Source organism: Saccopteryx bilineata, chromosome 1, assembly GCF_036850765.1.
Source record: "Saccopteryx bilineata isolate mSacBil1 chromosome 1, mSacBil1_pri_phased_curated, whole genome shotgun sequence".
Taxonomy (NCBI): Eukaryota; Metazoa; Chordata; class Mammalia; order Chiroptera; family Emballonuridae; genus Saccopteryx; species Saccopteryx bilineata.
Window position 1 is genome coordinate 10,847,826 of NC_089490.1, and position 14,426 is coordinate 10,862,251.

The following is a 14,426-nucleotide window of genomic DNA, read 5'->3' on the forward strand; positions in this document are numbered from 1 at the left end:
ACTATGATGTTCTGTTTTGGGGTAATGTTTGATTTGTGATTAAAAACGTAAAAAATATATATACTGGGGCGGTAAAGCAGAAGTGCTTGACCCCGAGTCTGGCAGGCCTGGATCGGTCACCTCGCGAGGTGTGTACAGTGAGTGTGTTCTGTCTACTGTATTTAAGTCGGGAGCGCGTTACCCACTCTATGAAGTGGGCGTAATAAGTCTCGGGTGTTGAAACGCTCTGAGTTTTAAATAGAGACGGGCTGGGCACCCGAGCGGCGACAGGTCCAGCCGGAGGAGCGGCAGCGCGGCGGGTCGCGGGCGGGGCGGCGGCAGGGACCCCTCGGCGGTCCCTTCTATTCCCCAGGGTCAGAGTCTGGTGTTTGGGTCCGATCCGACTTCATCCGCTCCCAATTCCCAAACTCGGAGGCGCCCCCTCTTTTTTTTATTGTTTTGGACGAAAGTCTTGAAAGGTAGTAAATAAATCCTTAGCTTCTCAAAAAACATGGCGTGTCCCGTCGGCCGCTCACTGCCGGAGAGGAAGATGGCGCCCACGCCCCGCAGAACGCCCACCGGACAGAACCCCCCAAATCAGGCCCAAGGACGGGACAAGCACGCAAGACGGCTCCTCGCGAACCAGCCCCAACCGCCGAAGCCTAAGCCAGTGTTGGTCAACCGCCCGCCGGACCTCGAAAGCGAACCGCGCCGATGCTGGCTGGACACTTAGGGACTCTTATTTCTGGGGGAACAACGGTTGAAAGACACGGGCCGGGCCGAAGCAAAGGGACACTTCCGGAGGGTGCGGAGGGAGAGCGAGAGAGGAAGATGGACGTTTAGGTGGCCAGGACAGTGCCGCCTCCAAGTCTCTGCTGGCCAAGACTTGAACGAATGAAGCGCAAATCCCCTGTCCCCAAGCTTCAAGATCCATACGCCTTTACAAAAACCTCTTGAGACAGTCACACTCACTGGTAGTTTTTTTGTTTTTTGTTTTTATCAGGCATTTATAGAGACCACCTCAACCTTCTACTGCTCAAGCGCGCGCACGGCAGAAATGAACGGCGCTGGCGAGGGTGGGGCGGTGCCTAACTGTGTACGCATGCGTAATGTGACGCACGCAGACGCAGGTCGGTCCCCCAGGTGACGGCGGCGGCGGCTCCTCGGGGCGATCGGCTCTCTCCCATCTAAGCCGGCCCCGGCCCGTCTCGCCCTCAGGAACTCACTGTTTTGAGCCACGGACTTTCAGGTGCCCCACGAAAGTAGAGCTTGGGGACCTGGGGGGAGCCGGAAGTCCCGCCTCGCGATCTCCAAATACGATCGGGGAAACGGAAGTGGCCATCGGTGGCAAGTTGGAGGTGACCGGAAGTGACGGAACTGTGGGGAAGTCGGGGGTGGAGCTGAGTGGCGGTGGTTGTGTGTGTGTTTGGGGTGTGCTGGGTTCGACGCTCTCTGGAGCAAGGGGGGGACAGTCAGCTAGCCGCTCTGGCCCCCCGTGAGTGTCCGTCGTGTTGGGTTTGTCGTAACTTAGGTGGGCTCGGTGGGAGTGGCGTGGCGCGGCGCGCGTGCGCGAAACCACTTTCTCCTCTGAGTGTGGTGCGACCCCCCCTACTCTTCGCGTTTCCCAGGGTTTCTGGGGCTCTCCTGTCGCGACCGGTGATGACCCTGGCCTTCCTCCCTTGCTTTCCTAGCCCGACTGGGCCTCTCGTGATTGGCATCGTGGGGCCCCTCCCACCTCCCGTCCTCCCGCTTCCTTTGCCAGCCATCTCTCCTCCTGCCCTTTGCGGTTCTTTCCCCGGGCCCCGAATTAGAAGGGGGGGGGAGGGAGCGGGTGTGAGTGCGTGTGCGTGTGCGTGTGCGTGTGTGGGAGACACTCTAGGTATTGGGGCGGAGACTCGGACTGGGAGGCTGCTTGGTATATAAAATCGGCTCTGGGCGACGGCGCGCCTCTCCCTCCGTTCTTTCTTAGAGAACTGTAGGCCATGGAGCCCAGTGCTTGTACCAGTGCCACTTCGCAGGAGCCTGACAGCCTGGAGGTGCTGGTGAAGACCCTGGACTCTCAGACTCGGACTTTTATCGTGGGGGCCCAGGTGAGACCCCACAGTGCTTTTATAAGGCACCCCATTACCTCTTCCTCTTGTAGGGCCCCTTAGCCCGAGAGAAGAACCTGATTTTCTAGTCCTCTCATCCACTTTTCTTTCATTGATTCCTTTGTTCATGTTCTAGGCAGAACATTTTCTGGTATTCCTTGTTGAGAGATAAGGTATGGTTTCTATCTAATGAAGGGGAGTTTGTTCTGCCTTCCTTCACCTCAGTAGAGCTCAAGGCAGAGGGAAATATGGAGGAAGGAGGAAATTATGCCATCATCGTGAGTGAACCCCCATCTCGAAGCCTTAGACATGGCTCCTGCCTTTGGGAAGGGAAACAGAACACAGAGACCCCAAGTGCAAGTGTGTCTTAAGAGCAGAAAGTGGTCTATACAGGTCTATACTGTGTTTTTATTTATTTATTTATTTATTTTTTACAGAGACAGTGACTCAAAGAGAGGGATAGACAGGGACAGACGGACAGGAATGGAGAGAGATGAGAAGCATCAATCATTAGATTTTCATTGCGCATTGCAACACCTTAGTTGTTCATTGATTGCTCTCTCATATGTGCCTTGACCGCAGGCCCCCAGCAGACTGAGTAACCCCCTGCTGGAGCCAGCGACCTTGGGCTCAAGCTGGTGGGCTTTCCCTCAAACCAGATGAGCCCGCACTCAATCTGGAGACCTCGGGGTCTTGAACCCGGGTCCTCCGCATCCCAGTCCAACTCTCTATCCACTGTGCCACCGCCTGGTCAGGCTATACTGTTTTTAAAGGTGAGGGATCAGAGCCTGTAGTGTAGGTAGAGTCCTGATAGACTATTTGAGAGGAGTTGTTAGTATCTGTGGTATAATTTAAATATTTTTGAGCCTAACGGCATGAGCATTCATGTCCATGTCATTACTGCTGTAATACTGGGAGACAGGATCATGAGGGTTTAGTCCATGGTTTTTAACACATGACATTACACATATTTCAGAAAACCATATAGGCTTTTGTGATAGATGTGTGTAAACAGGCTGAATCTCCCCAGGAGTCAGTTGTCTAGTTAGGAAAAGTATTTTTCTTTTTTGCTCCCTTTTCTTGGTTGCAGCTTCCTTTCTGAACATGATTGTCCACCTCGTCCATCTTCCTTGTCATTGCTTTTATTTTTGAGACTCGAGTTGTATGTTTGTGTTTGGGGAGTGGTCAGTGGTGGCTTTAGACACACACTCTTGGGAGCCAGGCAGAGGAGTGAAAGGAATGTCAGTTGGCTTTTCTGCTTCTCAGCTGTGTAATTTTCTCCTAGGTCTGGAGCTGAGCTTGCCTGTGTTTCCTGTCTGTGTTTGATAGGAGCTGTCTCCGTTTAGGGCTTTGCGCAGTGACTACCTCACACATGTGTAGTGGTTTTGTGATGGGTGGTTTTTAGCCCTCACACCCACAAAGCCAGTTGTCCCTCTTCTGTCCTTCCTCTTTCCTCCATTCCCTGGTACCTATTTGTGTCCCTTGTTTGCAGATGAACGTAAAGGAGTTTAAGGAGCACATTGCCGCTTCAGTCAGCATCCCCTCTGAGAAGCAACGGCTCATCTACCAGGGGCGAGTTCTGCAAGATGATAAGAAGCTCCAGGAATATAGTAAGGGGCTGAGGGAGGCAGTTGGGAGTTTGAGGGAGTAGCTTTCTAGAGGGAGTAGCTGAGACCATGGGTTTACCTGATCATAATCATGTTTTGGTGTATACCTTTTTTTTCTTTTCTTTGCAGATGTTGGGGGAAAGGTTATCCACCTGGTAGAACGGGCTCCTCCTCAGACTCAGCTCCCTTCTGGGGCATCTTCTGGGCCAGGGTCCACTTCAGCCACCCATGGTGGAGGGCCCACAGTTGGCACTCGGGGGCCTGGGGCCTCTGTTCATGACCGGAATGCCAACAGCTATGTCATGGTTGGAACCTTCAATCTTCCTGTAAGCCTGTGTTCCAAATGGGGCAATTTTTGTGGGGAAGGGAAGCTTTGTTTATGGTAGCAGCGAGGGCTCATAAGACAGGTGTCTCAGTGTTCAGATTGGGTTTGGAGGGTCCTCTGGTCAACTAATGGCCTTAGTCTTGAGAAAAGGGGTGAGGCTTAAGAGAATGAGTTTGGAATATGGGGGCCTTAGTACTTGGCTTCTCCCAGAGCAACTTCCCTTACCCTTTCCTCAGAGTGACGGCTCTGCTGTAGATGTTCACATCAACATGGAGCAGGCCCCGACGCAGGTACCACGGGGCCTGGGAGGGTCAGGGAAGGCGATCTGGGAGAAGGCGGCCGTGAGGCCTTGAGGAGGACTTGGGCTTGGCCGAGGAGGTGCTGGGATCTGGGTCAGGAGGCTCTGAGCTTGTGGCTTTATTTCACACGGCAGCCCTGATCTTCCCCCTCATCTTGCAGAGTGAACCCCGAGTACGTCTGGTGATGGCGCAGCACATGATTAGGGACATCCAGACCTTACTATCTCGGATGGAGGTAACTGTCTCTCCCTAGCCCGTGTGTCCGCCTTGGGGTGAGGGCATGACTGGCCACATTCATGGACGCTTCCTTCCTAATCTAGCCTCCTCTCTGTAGTCTTCGTTCTTTGGGCAGAAAAAGTATCCATGTGAGGCTATCTTGTCCCTTTCCGTCCTCTTGGTGGCTGGTATCGGTGAAGTTTGTTTCAGTCTTGTCAGATAACTCAACTCTTACGGCAGCTGCTTTCACTTAAAGAAGAATTTCGTGCTTTTAAATTTTTTTAAATTATGATACTTGGTGTTGGTATGTCCTGATTTCATTAGTTTGTGCTATGTCTGCAACCATGGCTTTTTTTTCTGTTGTGGAGGTTAAGAAACCACAACCCCAGCCCTGGCCGGTTGGCTCAGTGGTAGAGCGTCGGCCTGGCGTGCAGAAGTCCCAGGTTCGATTCCCGGCCAGGGCACACAGGAGAAGCGCCCATCTGCTTCTCCACCCCTCCCCCTCTCCTTCCTCTCTGTCTCTCTCTTCCCCTCCCGCAGTGAGGCTCCATTGGAGCAAAGATGGCCTGGGCGCTGGGGATGGCTCCTTGGCCTCTGCCTCAGGCGCTAGAGTAGCTCTGGTTGCGGCAGAGCGAGGCCCCAGAGGGGCAGAGCATCGCCCCCTGGTGGGCGTGCCGGGTGGATCCCAGTCGGGCGCATGCGGGAGTCTGTCTGACTGTCTCTCCCCGTTTCCAGCTTCGGAAAAATACAAAAAAAAAACAAAAACAAACCCCCACAACCCCTACTTTTTGTTAGTAATTTATTTGCAAGAATTTCAGGTATTTATTACACACCTAATTTGTGTGCGTCTTGCCTCGGTGGCTAGGAAATCAACGCCGCGGAGGCAGAGCCTTGGCTTTAGAGCCTCTGTAGAGCCCCCAGTCCCTCTGTCTCTTCTGACCAGAGAGGTCCTGCAGTGGCCTCGTCCCGCCTTGGTACCCTGACTCTCCCCCACTTTCAGTGTCGAGGGGGGCCCCACGCACAGCATGGTCAGCCGCCTTCACAGACACCGGGGGCGGCCCCGGAGCCGGCGGCCCCGAGCTCTCAGCCGTCAGAGCCCGTGGAAGGCGAAGCGCCTGCGCGGGAGCCCATGGAGGCGGAAGGAGTGGAGGAGCGGCCCCCAGCCCGCAGTCCCGAGCGCAGCCCCCCCGGCCCAGCCGCGGCGGGCCCCGTGCCGCCCCCGGAGACCAATGTGCCCAAGTGAGAGAGGGAGGGCGGCTGGGGAGGGGGGTGGGGACAGGACAGTCTGATGGGGAAGGGGGGCTTGCTCGGAGGTCTTCCGTGGAGTATGTGGCTGTCGCGGAGGGCTCGGGAGTAGGTGAAGGAGCGTAGGACTGGCAGCTGTGTTGCCTGCTTTCCCTGGGGCGGGGGAGCCAAGTGGTGCTTCCCGATGGAGACTCTCCGGAGATCAGAGGCCCCGTCTCTCTTCTCTTTTTTCCCCCATTCTCCCCCCTTACCCTTAAGGTAGGTGGGGTTTTTTGCCTGACCGAAGGTAGTACAGTGGGCAGAGTATCGACCTGGGACGCTGAAATTTCTGGTTCTAACCCCGAGGTTGCTGGCTTGAGCCCCCCAGTCAGGGCACATTTAGGCAGTTAATGGACAACTAAAGTGAAGCAACTATGAGTTGATTCTTTTCATTTTCTGCCCCTCCCTATCCTTCTCCGTTTCTCTCTCAAGTCACTTAAAAAAAAGATAGGGCGACCTGACCAGGTGGTGGTGCAGTAGATAGAGCATTGACCTGGGACGCTGCAGTTTTGGCCAAAGCCCCCAGGTCGCCTGCTTGAGTGCGGGCTCTCCAGCTTGAGCACAGAGTCATTGGCTTGAGTGTGGGATCATAGACATGAACCCAGGGTTGCTGGCTTGAGCCCAAAGGTCACTAGCTTGAGCCCAAGATCACTGGCTTGAGCAAAGGGTCACTGGCTCATTTGGAGCCCTTTGGTCAAGGCACATATGTATGAAAAAGCAATCAATGAACAACTAAAGTACCACAACTACGATTTGATGCTTATTATCGCTTTCCCTGTCTGTCTGTTCCTCCCTCCCTACTTTTCTCACTCCATATCTCCCCCTCTCTTCCTCCCTTTTTCTCTCTCTTGCTAAAGAAAAAAACGTTTTTTTTGTTTTGTTTGTTTTTTACAGAAACAGAGAGAGGGGCAGATAGGGACAGACCCAGAAAGGGAGAGAGATGAGAAGCATCAGTTCTTCGTTGCGGACCTTAGTTGTTTATTGATTACTTTTTCATATGTGCCTTAATTGGGCAGAGCGAGTGACTCCTTGCTCAAGCCAGCGACCTCGGGGTGTTGAACCTGCGTTCTCTGCATCCCAGTCTGACACTCTATCCACTGTGCCACTGCCTAGTCAGGCTCTTTTGTTTTTTAATTGATTTTATAGAGGAAGAGAGAGAGGGAGAGAAACATTGATTTGTTGTTCTACTTATAAATTTATTGGTTAATTCTTGTATGTGCCCTGGCCGGGGATCGAACCTACAATCTTAGTATGTCTGGATGGTGTTTTAATCAACTGAACTACCTGGCCAGGGCCCCCCATCTGTATTATTAGAGTCAGTGTCTTGCCGTTGTAGGTGCAGGGTTGTGCGCTGGGGAGGTTGGAAGTAATTTCTCTTCCTCTCCCAGACTTCCTGTGGGTGGGGGTAATGAATGGGCTCTGCTGTCCAGGACGGGGTTGGGCCAGGACCCTGGGAGGCCAGGGAGGATGGCAGAGGTGCTTCCTGTCAGCTGCGAGCTGAGAAGCCGAGGAGAGTGTGGCTCACTGCCTCCCGGGGTCGCCCACAGCCACCCCTCCCCTGCGGAGTACGTCGAGGTGCTCCAGGAGCTCCACCGGCTCGAGGGCCGCCTGCACCCCTTCCTGCAGCGCTACTACGACGTCCTGGGCGCTGCGGCCAGCACGGACTACAACAACAACGTGAGCCCGCCCGCCCTTCGCCCCAGGCTCCCCGCCCGGGACACACTGACTCCCACCGTCCTCTCCCCCCACCCTGGTGGTGTCCAGCCTGACCGCTGCTGGGCCGTTGACCAGAGTGTCAGCCTGGGATGCTGAGTCCCCAGCTTGAGCGCAGGATTTTTAACGTGAGCCCAAGGTGGCTGGCTTAAGCAAGGGGTCACAGCTTGGTGTGCCCCCCATCAAGGCACACATGGGAAGTAATCAGTCAACAACTAAGATGATACAACTGTGAGTTGATGCTTCTCATCTCTCTCTTTCCTGTCTCTGTTCTCTTTCTCACACTCATTCACACTTTCTTGTTCTCTCGTAAAAAGAAGTGTAAGATGATTGTAAGATGATGAGAGAGACAGGAAGGGAGGTGAGGAAAGAAGCTTCAGCGTGTAGTTGTGGCACCTTGGTTGGTTGACTGCTTCTCATGTGCCTTGATGGAGGGGGGGGCTCCAGCTGAGCCAGTGACCCTCGCTCTAGCCAGCAACCTTGGGGTCATGTCGATCCCATGCTCACGCTGGTGACCCTGCACTCAAGCTGGATGAGCCCGTGCTTAATGAAGCCGGTGACCTGTGTTCTGAGCTTGGGAGCTCAGCATCCCAGGCCGTGCTCTGTCTATTGCTGCCCCACCAGTCAGGCTCCAGATTTGCAGATGACGTCTTCCTCCCTTGTAGGAGAGGTGACACCCTGCAGTACCCACTGTCTCTGGCCCCTTCCAGACCCTTGATTGACTTGGGGAGTTTGTGAAGTAAGGGAGGTTAGTAGGTGGTGACTTACAGATTCACTGTAGGGTTTGATTTAATAGGGTATTTTTTATGTTGACAGAATTTTGCAAAGGTTTGTTCTGTGCTGGAGCTTCCAAAGCTCCACCCTAAAGACTGAGTGGCTGTGCTGTCCTGCGAAGGTGTTGCTTTGGGTAGCGAGGTGGATGCAGCCTGATTGATATCTGCTGCCTTTTTGTGTCCCCCCTTCTGTCTGGCTGGGGGCTGCAGCAAGAGGGCCGTGAAGAGGACCAGCGCTTGATCAACCTGGTGGGGGAGAGCCTGCGGCTGCTGGGCAACACCTTCGTGGCGCTGTCGGACCTGCGCTGCAACCTGGCCTGCGCGCCCCCGCGGCACCTGCATGTGGTCCGGCCCATGTCTCACTACACCGCGCCCATGGTGCTGCAGCAGGCAGCCATCCCCATCCAGGTGGGGCGCTCAGGAGAGGGAGCCTGGGAGTGTGCCGTGGGCCGGTGCTCGGGTGAGGCTCTTCCATGTCCCCCTCTCCTGCTCACCCGTCTGCCTTCCCCAGATCAACGTGGGCACCACCGTGACCATGACAGGGAACGGCGCTCGGCCCCCCCCGACTCCCAGTGCGGAGGCGGCTCCGCCTGGTCCTGCGCAGGCCTCGTCCCTGGCGCCCTCTTCTGCCACCGTTGAGTCCACTGAGGGGGCACCTCCCCCAGGGCCCGCGCCCCCTCCGACCACCAGCCACCCGAGGGTCATCCGGATCTCCCACCAGAGCGTGGAGCCGGTGGTCATGATGCACATGAACATTCAGGGTGCGGGGCTCTCTAGAGAAGAGGGGTGGGGAGGGCGTGAAGGGATGGCAGGCGCGGGCTGCTGGGGATGGCGCTTGCGTGTGCATGCCTGTGTGCGTGGGGGCAGAGGGACTGCTCATCCCTGGGTGTCGGTTTACGTTACGGGGAAAGCACCTCTTTCCCGTGCAGTTGGAGGGAAAGGCGGGCGGGCGCGCTGAGGTTCGGGAGTGGGGAGGACACGGCCTGAGGCAGGCAGTCCGGCCTTGCCCACCTGGCTCAGGGCCGTGCTCTCTTCTCCCTGCCCAGACTCTGGCACACAGCCTGGTGGAGTTCCGAGTGCTCCTGCCGGCCCGCTGGGACCCTCTGGGCATGGCCAGACCCTGGGTAAGACTGAGGGGATCGCAGCAGGCTGAGCTCTGGGTAGAGAAGGGGTAGGGCCAACTGGGGGGCTTGCAGGGGTCCAGGTTCAAGGTTACATCAGACCCGCCCCCCAGGCTCCACCCTCATCCAGCTGCCCTCCCTGCCCCCTGAGTTCATGCACGCCGTCGCCCACCAGATCACTCATCAGGCCATGGTGGCAGCTGTTGCCTCCGCGGCCACAGGTAACGACCTGGAAAGGGAGGCCTGGGTGGGGGCCATGGTCCACGGTGGTGGGTGCTGTCGGCTGGCAGGCGCGGACCCCGCCCTCAGCCCTTCCTGGTTTCTCCCCTGTGCCCCAAACAGGACAGCAGGTGCCAGGCTTCCCGGCAGCTCCCACCCGGGTGGTGATTGCTCGGCCCACCCCTCCACAGGCTCGGCCTTCCCATTCTGGGGGGCCCCCCATGTCGGGGACTCTGGTAAGGGTGAGAGAGTTTCAGGGGAGACGTCTGGGGAGGGAGTCCTATTCTGGGGCAGGGCTGAAGGCCTCCGCTCTTTCAGCAGGGTGCTGCTGGTCTGGGGACCAATGCCTCTTTGGCCCAGATGGTGAGCGGCCTTGTGGGGCAGCTTCTTATGCAGCCTGTCCTTGTGGGTGAGTCCTCGTCCTTGCCCGCCGTAAACCTAAGAGATGTCCATGGCTCCGAAGGCCAGCCCCTCCCTCTCGACCTGACGCTTACTACTTCACGCCAGTCCCCTTGCCCTCCTGCCGGAAGGCTGGACTGGAGGTGCCGCGGTGTCTTGTTTCCCTTCAGATTCCAACCTGGCTCTTTTGGTTCCTACAGCTCAGGGGTCTCCAGGAATGGCTCCCCCTCCAGCTCCTGCCACTGCCTCGGCCAGTGCTGGTACCACCAACACAGCCACCACAGCCGGCCCTGCCCCCGGGGGGCCTACCCAGCCTCCACCCCCACAGCCTTCCACAGCAGATCTGCAGTTCTCTCAGCTCCTGGGGAGCCTGCTGGGGCCTGCAGGGCCCGCCGCGGGGACGGGAGTGGGAGCAGGAGCGGGAGCCCCTGGCGTGGCCCCTCCTACCATCACGGTGGCGATGCCGGGTGTCCCGGCCTTTCTCCAGGGCATGACCGACTTCCTGCAAGTGAGCACTGGTTCTTCCTGCCCAGCCTGGTTGCTGTTGTATCAGCAGTGGGCTGCAGCCCCTGGTGGCATGTCACGGGGAGGAGCCTTGGGGGTCCGTTGATTTCCCCCCATTTTGGAGATGAGGAAAATCGGGCTTAAGAACGTTCATGTTACTGCTTTCCGTCCTTACTGAGAGAGGCGGCCGCTTGGCCTCACTCCGGGAGCCTCTGTGTGGGTCCAGCTGGAGGGTCCAGAGCAGAGCACGGCGCTCCCCTACCAGGCCCTTTCTGACTCGGACCCTCATGGCTTCGTTTCATGTCGGTGTCCCCGTCCTCACCTCGTCTTTGTTCTTTGCTTCTCTTTGCCAGGCCACGCAGACCGCCCCTCCGCCCCCGCCCCCTCCGCCCCCTCCGCCTCTGGCTCCGGAGCAGCAGGCCGCACCCCAGCCAGGCTCCCCTTCTGCTGGCGCAGGGAGTCCAGGAGGCCTGGGTCCCGAGAGCCTGTCCCCGGAGTTCTTCACGTCGGTGGTGCAGGGCGTGCTGAGCTCCCTTCTGGGCTCCCTGGGGGCGCGGGCTGGCAGCAGCGAGAGCATCGCTGCCTTCATACAGCGCCTCAGTGGCTCCAGCAACATCTTTGAGCCAGGCGCTGACGGGGCTCTGGGTGAGCAAGGCTACCTCTGCCTTCTCGGGGGAGGGGCGGCCTGTGTTCCGGGATGTGGCTGAGGTGGGGGCGGGGCCCGATGGACCGGGCGCTCACTGCCAGCTCGGCCCTGTCGGCAGGGTTCTTCGGGGCCCTGCTCTCGCTGCTGTGCCAGAACTTCTCCATGGTGGACGTGGTGATGCTGCTCCACGGGCACTTCCAGCCCCTGCAGCGGCTGCAGCCCCAGCTGCGGGCCTTCTTCCACCAGCACTACCTGGGCGGCCAGGAGCCCACACCGGGGAATATTCGGGTCAGTGCGGACCTGGGCCCGGGCTCTCTTCTTTCTCATTCCTGACTGCGTGTATTCGTCCCTTGAGCCTGTGACTCTGCAGCCCAGGAAGCCCTGGCCGTGTTGGGGGGGGGCAGGGAAGTGTGGGGCCGGCCTTGAGTCTGAACCAGCGCTAATACCCCCCGCCCCCGCCCTTGTAGATGGCAACCCACACATTGATCACCGGGCTGGAAGAGTACGTCCGGGAGAGCTTTGTGAGTAACCCTGTCTTCCTTCCTCCCCCGGGGCTGGTAGGATACCTTCCGTCCTTCTTGCCACGTCCTTGACTCCCAGGGTCCTGGGGTTGATTGTCAGGTCTTCGTGTGTTTTGTGTCTCAGTCTTTGGTGCAGGTTCAGCCAGGTGTGGACATCATCCGAACAAACCTGGAGTTTCTCCAGGAGCAGTTCAACAGCATTGCTGCCCACGTTCTGCACTGCACAGGTCGGGGCACGGGGTCAGGGTCGCAGGGCCAGGACAGCGTGTCGCGTGTGCAGGGCTGTGTGGTGCCAGCGCCCCTCTTCACGTCTCGCCCGCAGACAGTGGATTCGGAGCCCGCTTGCTGGAGTTGTGTAATCAGGGCCTGTTTGAATGCCTGGCCCTGAACCTGCATTGCTTAGGGGGACAGCAGATGGAGCTGGCGGCTGTCATCAACGGCCGAATTGTAAGCACCACCCAGCCGCAGGCCCAGCCTTTTGTTTCCTCAGGTTTCCCTTCTCTGGTATCTTGCAGTTTTCGTTTTTCTTCTCCCAACTCCCATCCTTTACCCTTTGATAGCTTTCAAAGGCTGGGCGAGGGTTTTGTGTGTGAGTCTGGTTTCTGCCCCCAGCGCCGCATGTCTCGCGGGGTGAACCCGTCCTTGGTGAGCTGGCTGACCACCATGATGGGACTGAGGCTGCAGGTGGTGCTCGAGCACATGCCCGTTGGCCCGGACGCCATCCTCAGATACGTCCGCAGGGTTGGCGATCCGCCGCAGGTAAAGGCCCTGCTGACGGACGGGCTGTGGGATCAGGGCTGGAAGGGACAGATCTGAGAGGGCCTTCTGTCTTCTCCTCCCTGTCCAATCTCAGCCGCTTTCTGAGGAGCCGATGGAAGTTCAGGGATCAGAGAGAAACTCCCCTGAGCCTCAGGTACTAGGGCGAGGGTGAGGGGCCGGATCACCTCGGAGAGGGGCCTGGGCTGGAGGGCCGGGGACTGAGAAGGCTGAAGCCCCCTGCTGGCCCCAGCGGGAGAATGCTTCCCCAGCCCCCGGAACAACAGCAGAAGAGGCCATGTCCCGAGCTCCACCTCCCGCCCCCGAGGGGGGCTCCCGAGAGGAGCAGGATGGAGCTCCAGCCGAGACCGAGCCTTGGGCAGCTGCGGTGCCCCCAGTAAGTGTCCAGTGACCGGTGGGCCAAGGCAGCGGAAAGTCGTGGCGATGACTTTCTAATTGTCTTTCCTTCCCCAGGAGTGGGTGCCTATCATCCAGCAGGACATTCAGAGCCAGCGCAAGGTGAAGCCGCAGCCCCCGCTGAGCGACGCCTACCTCAGTGGTATGCCCGCCAAGAGACGCAAGGTTGGTGCGCCTCTCCCCGAGGACCCTCAGCCAGCTTCCCCGTCGTGCTTGCAGGCGAGCAAGGAGCTGGAAGGGGCTTTCCCAGGGAGTCCTCTCGTTTCATTGACGAGCAGATGTCTCTGGGACCAGACTTGTTCGGGGTTCCCCATCAGGCTGTCGGCCAGCAGTCCCCTTGTCCCTCTGCTGCCCACCCCTCACGTGGCCAGAGCCCAGTGTCCTTCCAGTGGCCGCTGCCTGCGGACTAGGTAGCCCTGAGTGCTCCTCTGGAAGAGCAGGTCCGGCACACTCAGAGGCTAGTTTTGGCCAGTGCCAAACAAAACTAGAAAGGCGTTCTGCTATTAGAGCCACATGGGCTACTTCCTTCTCCGGTAGCGCGAGGCTGGCTGACCGGGGAAGGGTGAGCTTGGTGGTGGCACTGGATCTGACGCCGATCCTCTTTTCCCTCCCAACCCCGTCCCCCAGACGATGCAGGGGGAGGGCCCCCAGCTGCTGCTCTCAGAGGCCGTGAGCCGGGCAGCTAAGGCGGCCGGAGCTCGGCCCCTGACGAGCCCCGAGAGCCTGAGCCGGGACCTGGAGGCACCAGAGGTTCAGGAGAGCTACAGGCAGCAGGTGCCACCTTGACGCAGGATAGGGATGGTCTAGTGGGCGGGGCTGGGCTAGGGCCCCTCCCCCAGGTCCCTTCAGAGATGAACTGGGCAGTCTGGGGCTGCTGCCTGACCATCTTTAAGGTGTTTTTCTAGCGGCATCTGGGAAGGCTCACTGATACCTTCTTGGCCTGCTGACAGACGTGGCTGGGGGGGTGTCCGCTCCTGTGGGGTAGCCTTGCGTGCTTGCTGGGGACCTGCGCGCCGGGGCAGCGCCCCTCCAACCAGCCTGCTCTCTCTCTCTAGCTCCGGGCTGACATACAGAAGCGACTGCAGGAAGACCCCAACTACAGCCCCCAGCGCTTCCCGAACGCCCGCCGGGCCTTTGCTGAGGACCCCTAGCTCTCTGCAGCCCCCCGTCAGGGGACCACTTTCTCCCTCTTCCTTCACAGTATTTAAGAAGTAAAAGTCAGATTTTCCTGGCTCTTTTGTCTCTTAAATTGTCTTTATTAAGTAGCCTAAGCTCCTCAGTCTCTGAATTTGCCTTTAAAAATTGGAATACCCCCCGCCCCCCAACCAGGCACAGTGGGTAGAGCATTGGCCTGGAACGCTGAGAACCCAGGTTTGAAACCCTGAGGTGGTTGACTTGAGTGCAGGTTCACCGGCTTGAGCGTGGGGTCACTGACTTGACCGGCGTCTTCTCTTCCCCCACCAAGGCACATAAGAGAAAGCAATTAATGAGCAACTGAAGTGCCACAACTACTGATTCTCAGGACTCTCCCTTTCGCTCACTAATCAAACCACTGGG

At 58.1% G+C, this 14,426-nt stretch overlaps 1 protein-coding gene across 16 annotated transcripts; it reads left to right on the forward strand.

The window, feature by feature from the left end:
- The first annotated feature begins 1,081 nt into the window (after positions 1 to 1,081).
- On the forward strand, positions 1,082 to 14,103 carry BAG6 (BAG cochaperone 6). Of its 16 annotated transcripts, none has more exons than XM_066265014.1 (26): positions 1,082 to 1,337; positions 1,949 to 2,069; positions 3,562 to 3,679; positions 3,806 to 4,002; positions 4,238 to 4,291; positions 4,461 to 4,535; positions 5,517 to 5,755; positions 7,348 to 7,477; positions 8,497 to 8,694; positions 8,798 to 9,047; positions 9,333 to 9,410; positions 9,521 to 9,628; positions 9,750 to 9,862; positions 9,945 to 10,035; positions 10,226 to 10,533; positions 10,883 to 11,174; positions 11,294 to 11,463; positions 11,643 to 11,696; positions 11,821 to 11,923; positions 12,019 to 12,143; positions 12,309 to 12,455; positions 12,550 to 12,609; positions 12,706 to 12,849; positions 12,927 to 13,034; positions 13,497 to 13,643; positions 13,925 to 14,103. In XM_066265014.1, exons 2-26 carry the CDS (start codon positions 1,962 to 1,964, stop codon positions 14,018 to 14,020), a joined length of 3,513 nt encoding a protein of 1,170 aa, XP_066121111.1. In that variant the 5' UTR covers positions 1,082 to 1,337; positions 1,949 to 1,961; the 3' UTR covers positions 14,021 to 14,103. The 16 variants fall into 16 exon arrangements, with proteins under 16 accessions (XP_066121111.1, XP_066121063.1, XP_066121165.1 ...); XM_066264966.1 differs by lacking the exon at positions 1,082 to 1,337 and adding an exon at positions 1,342 to 1,474; XM_066265068.1 differs by lacking the exon at positions 1,082 to 1,337 and adding an exon at positions 1,342 to 1,474 and having other exon boundaries at positions 9,948 to 10,035.
- The last annotated feature ends 323 nt before the right edge of the window (positions 14,104 to 14,426 follow it).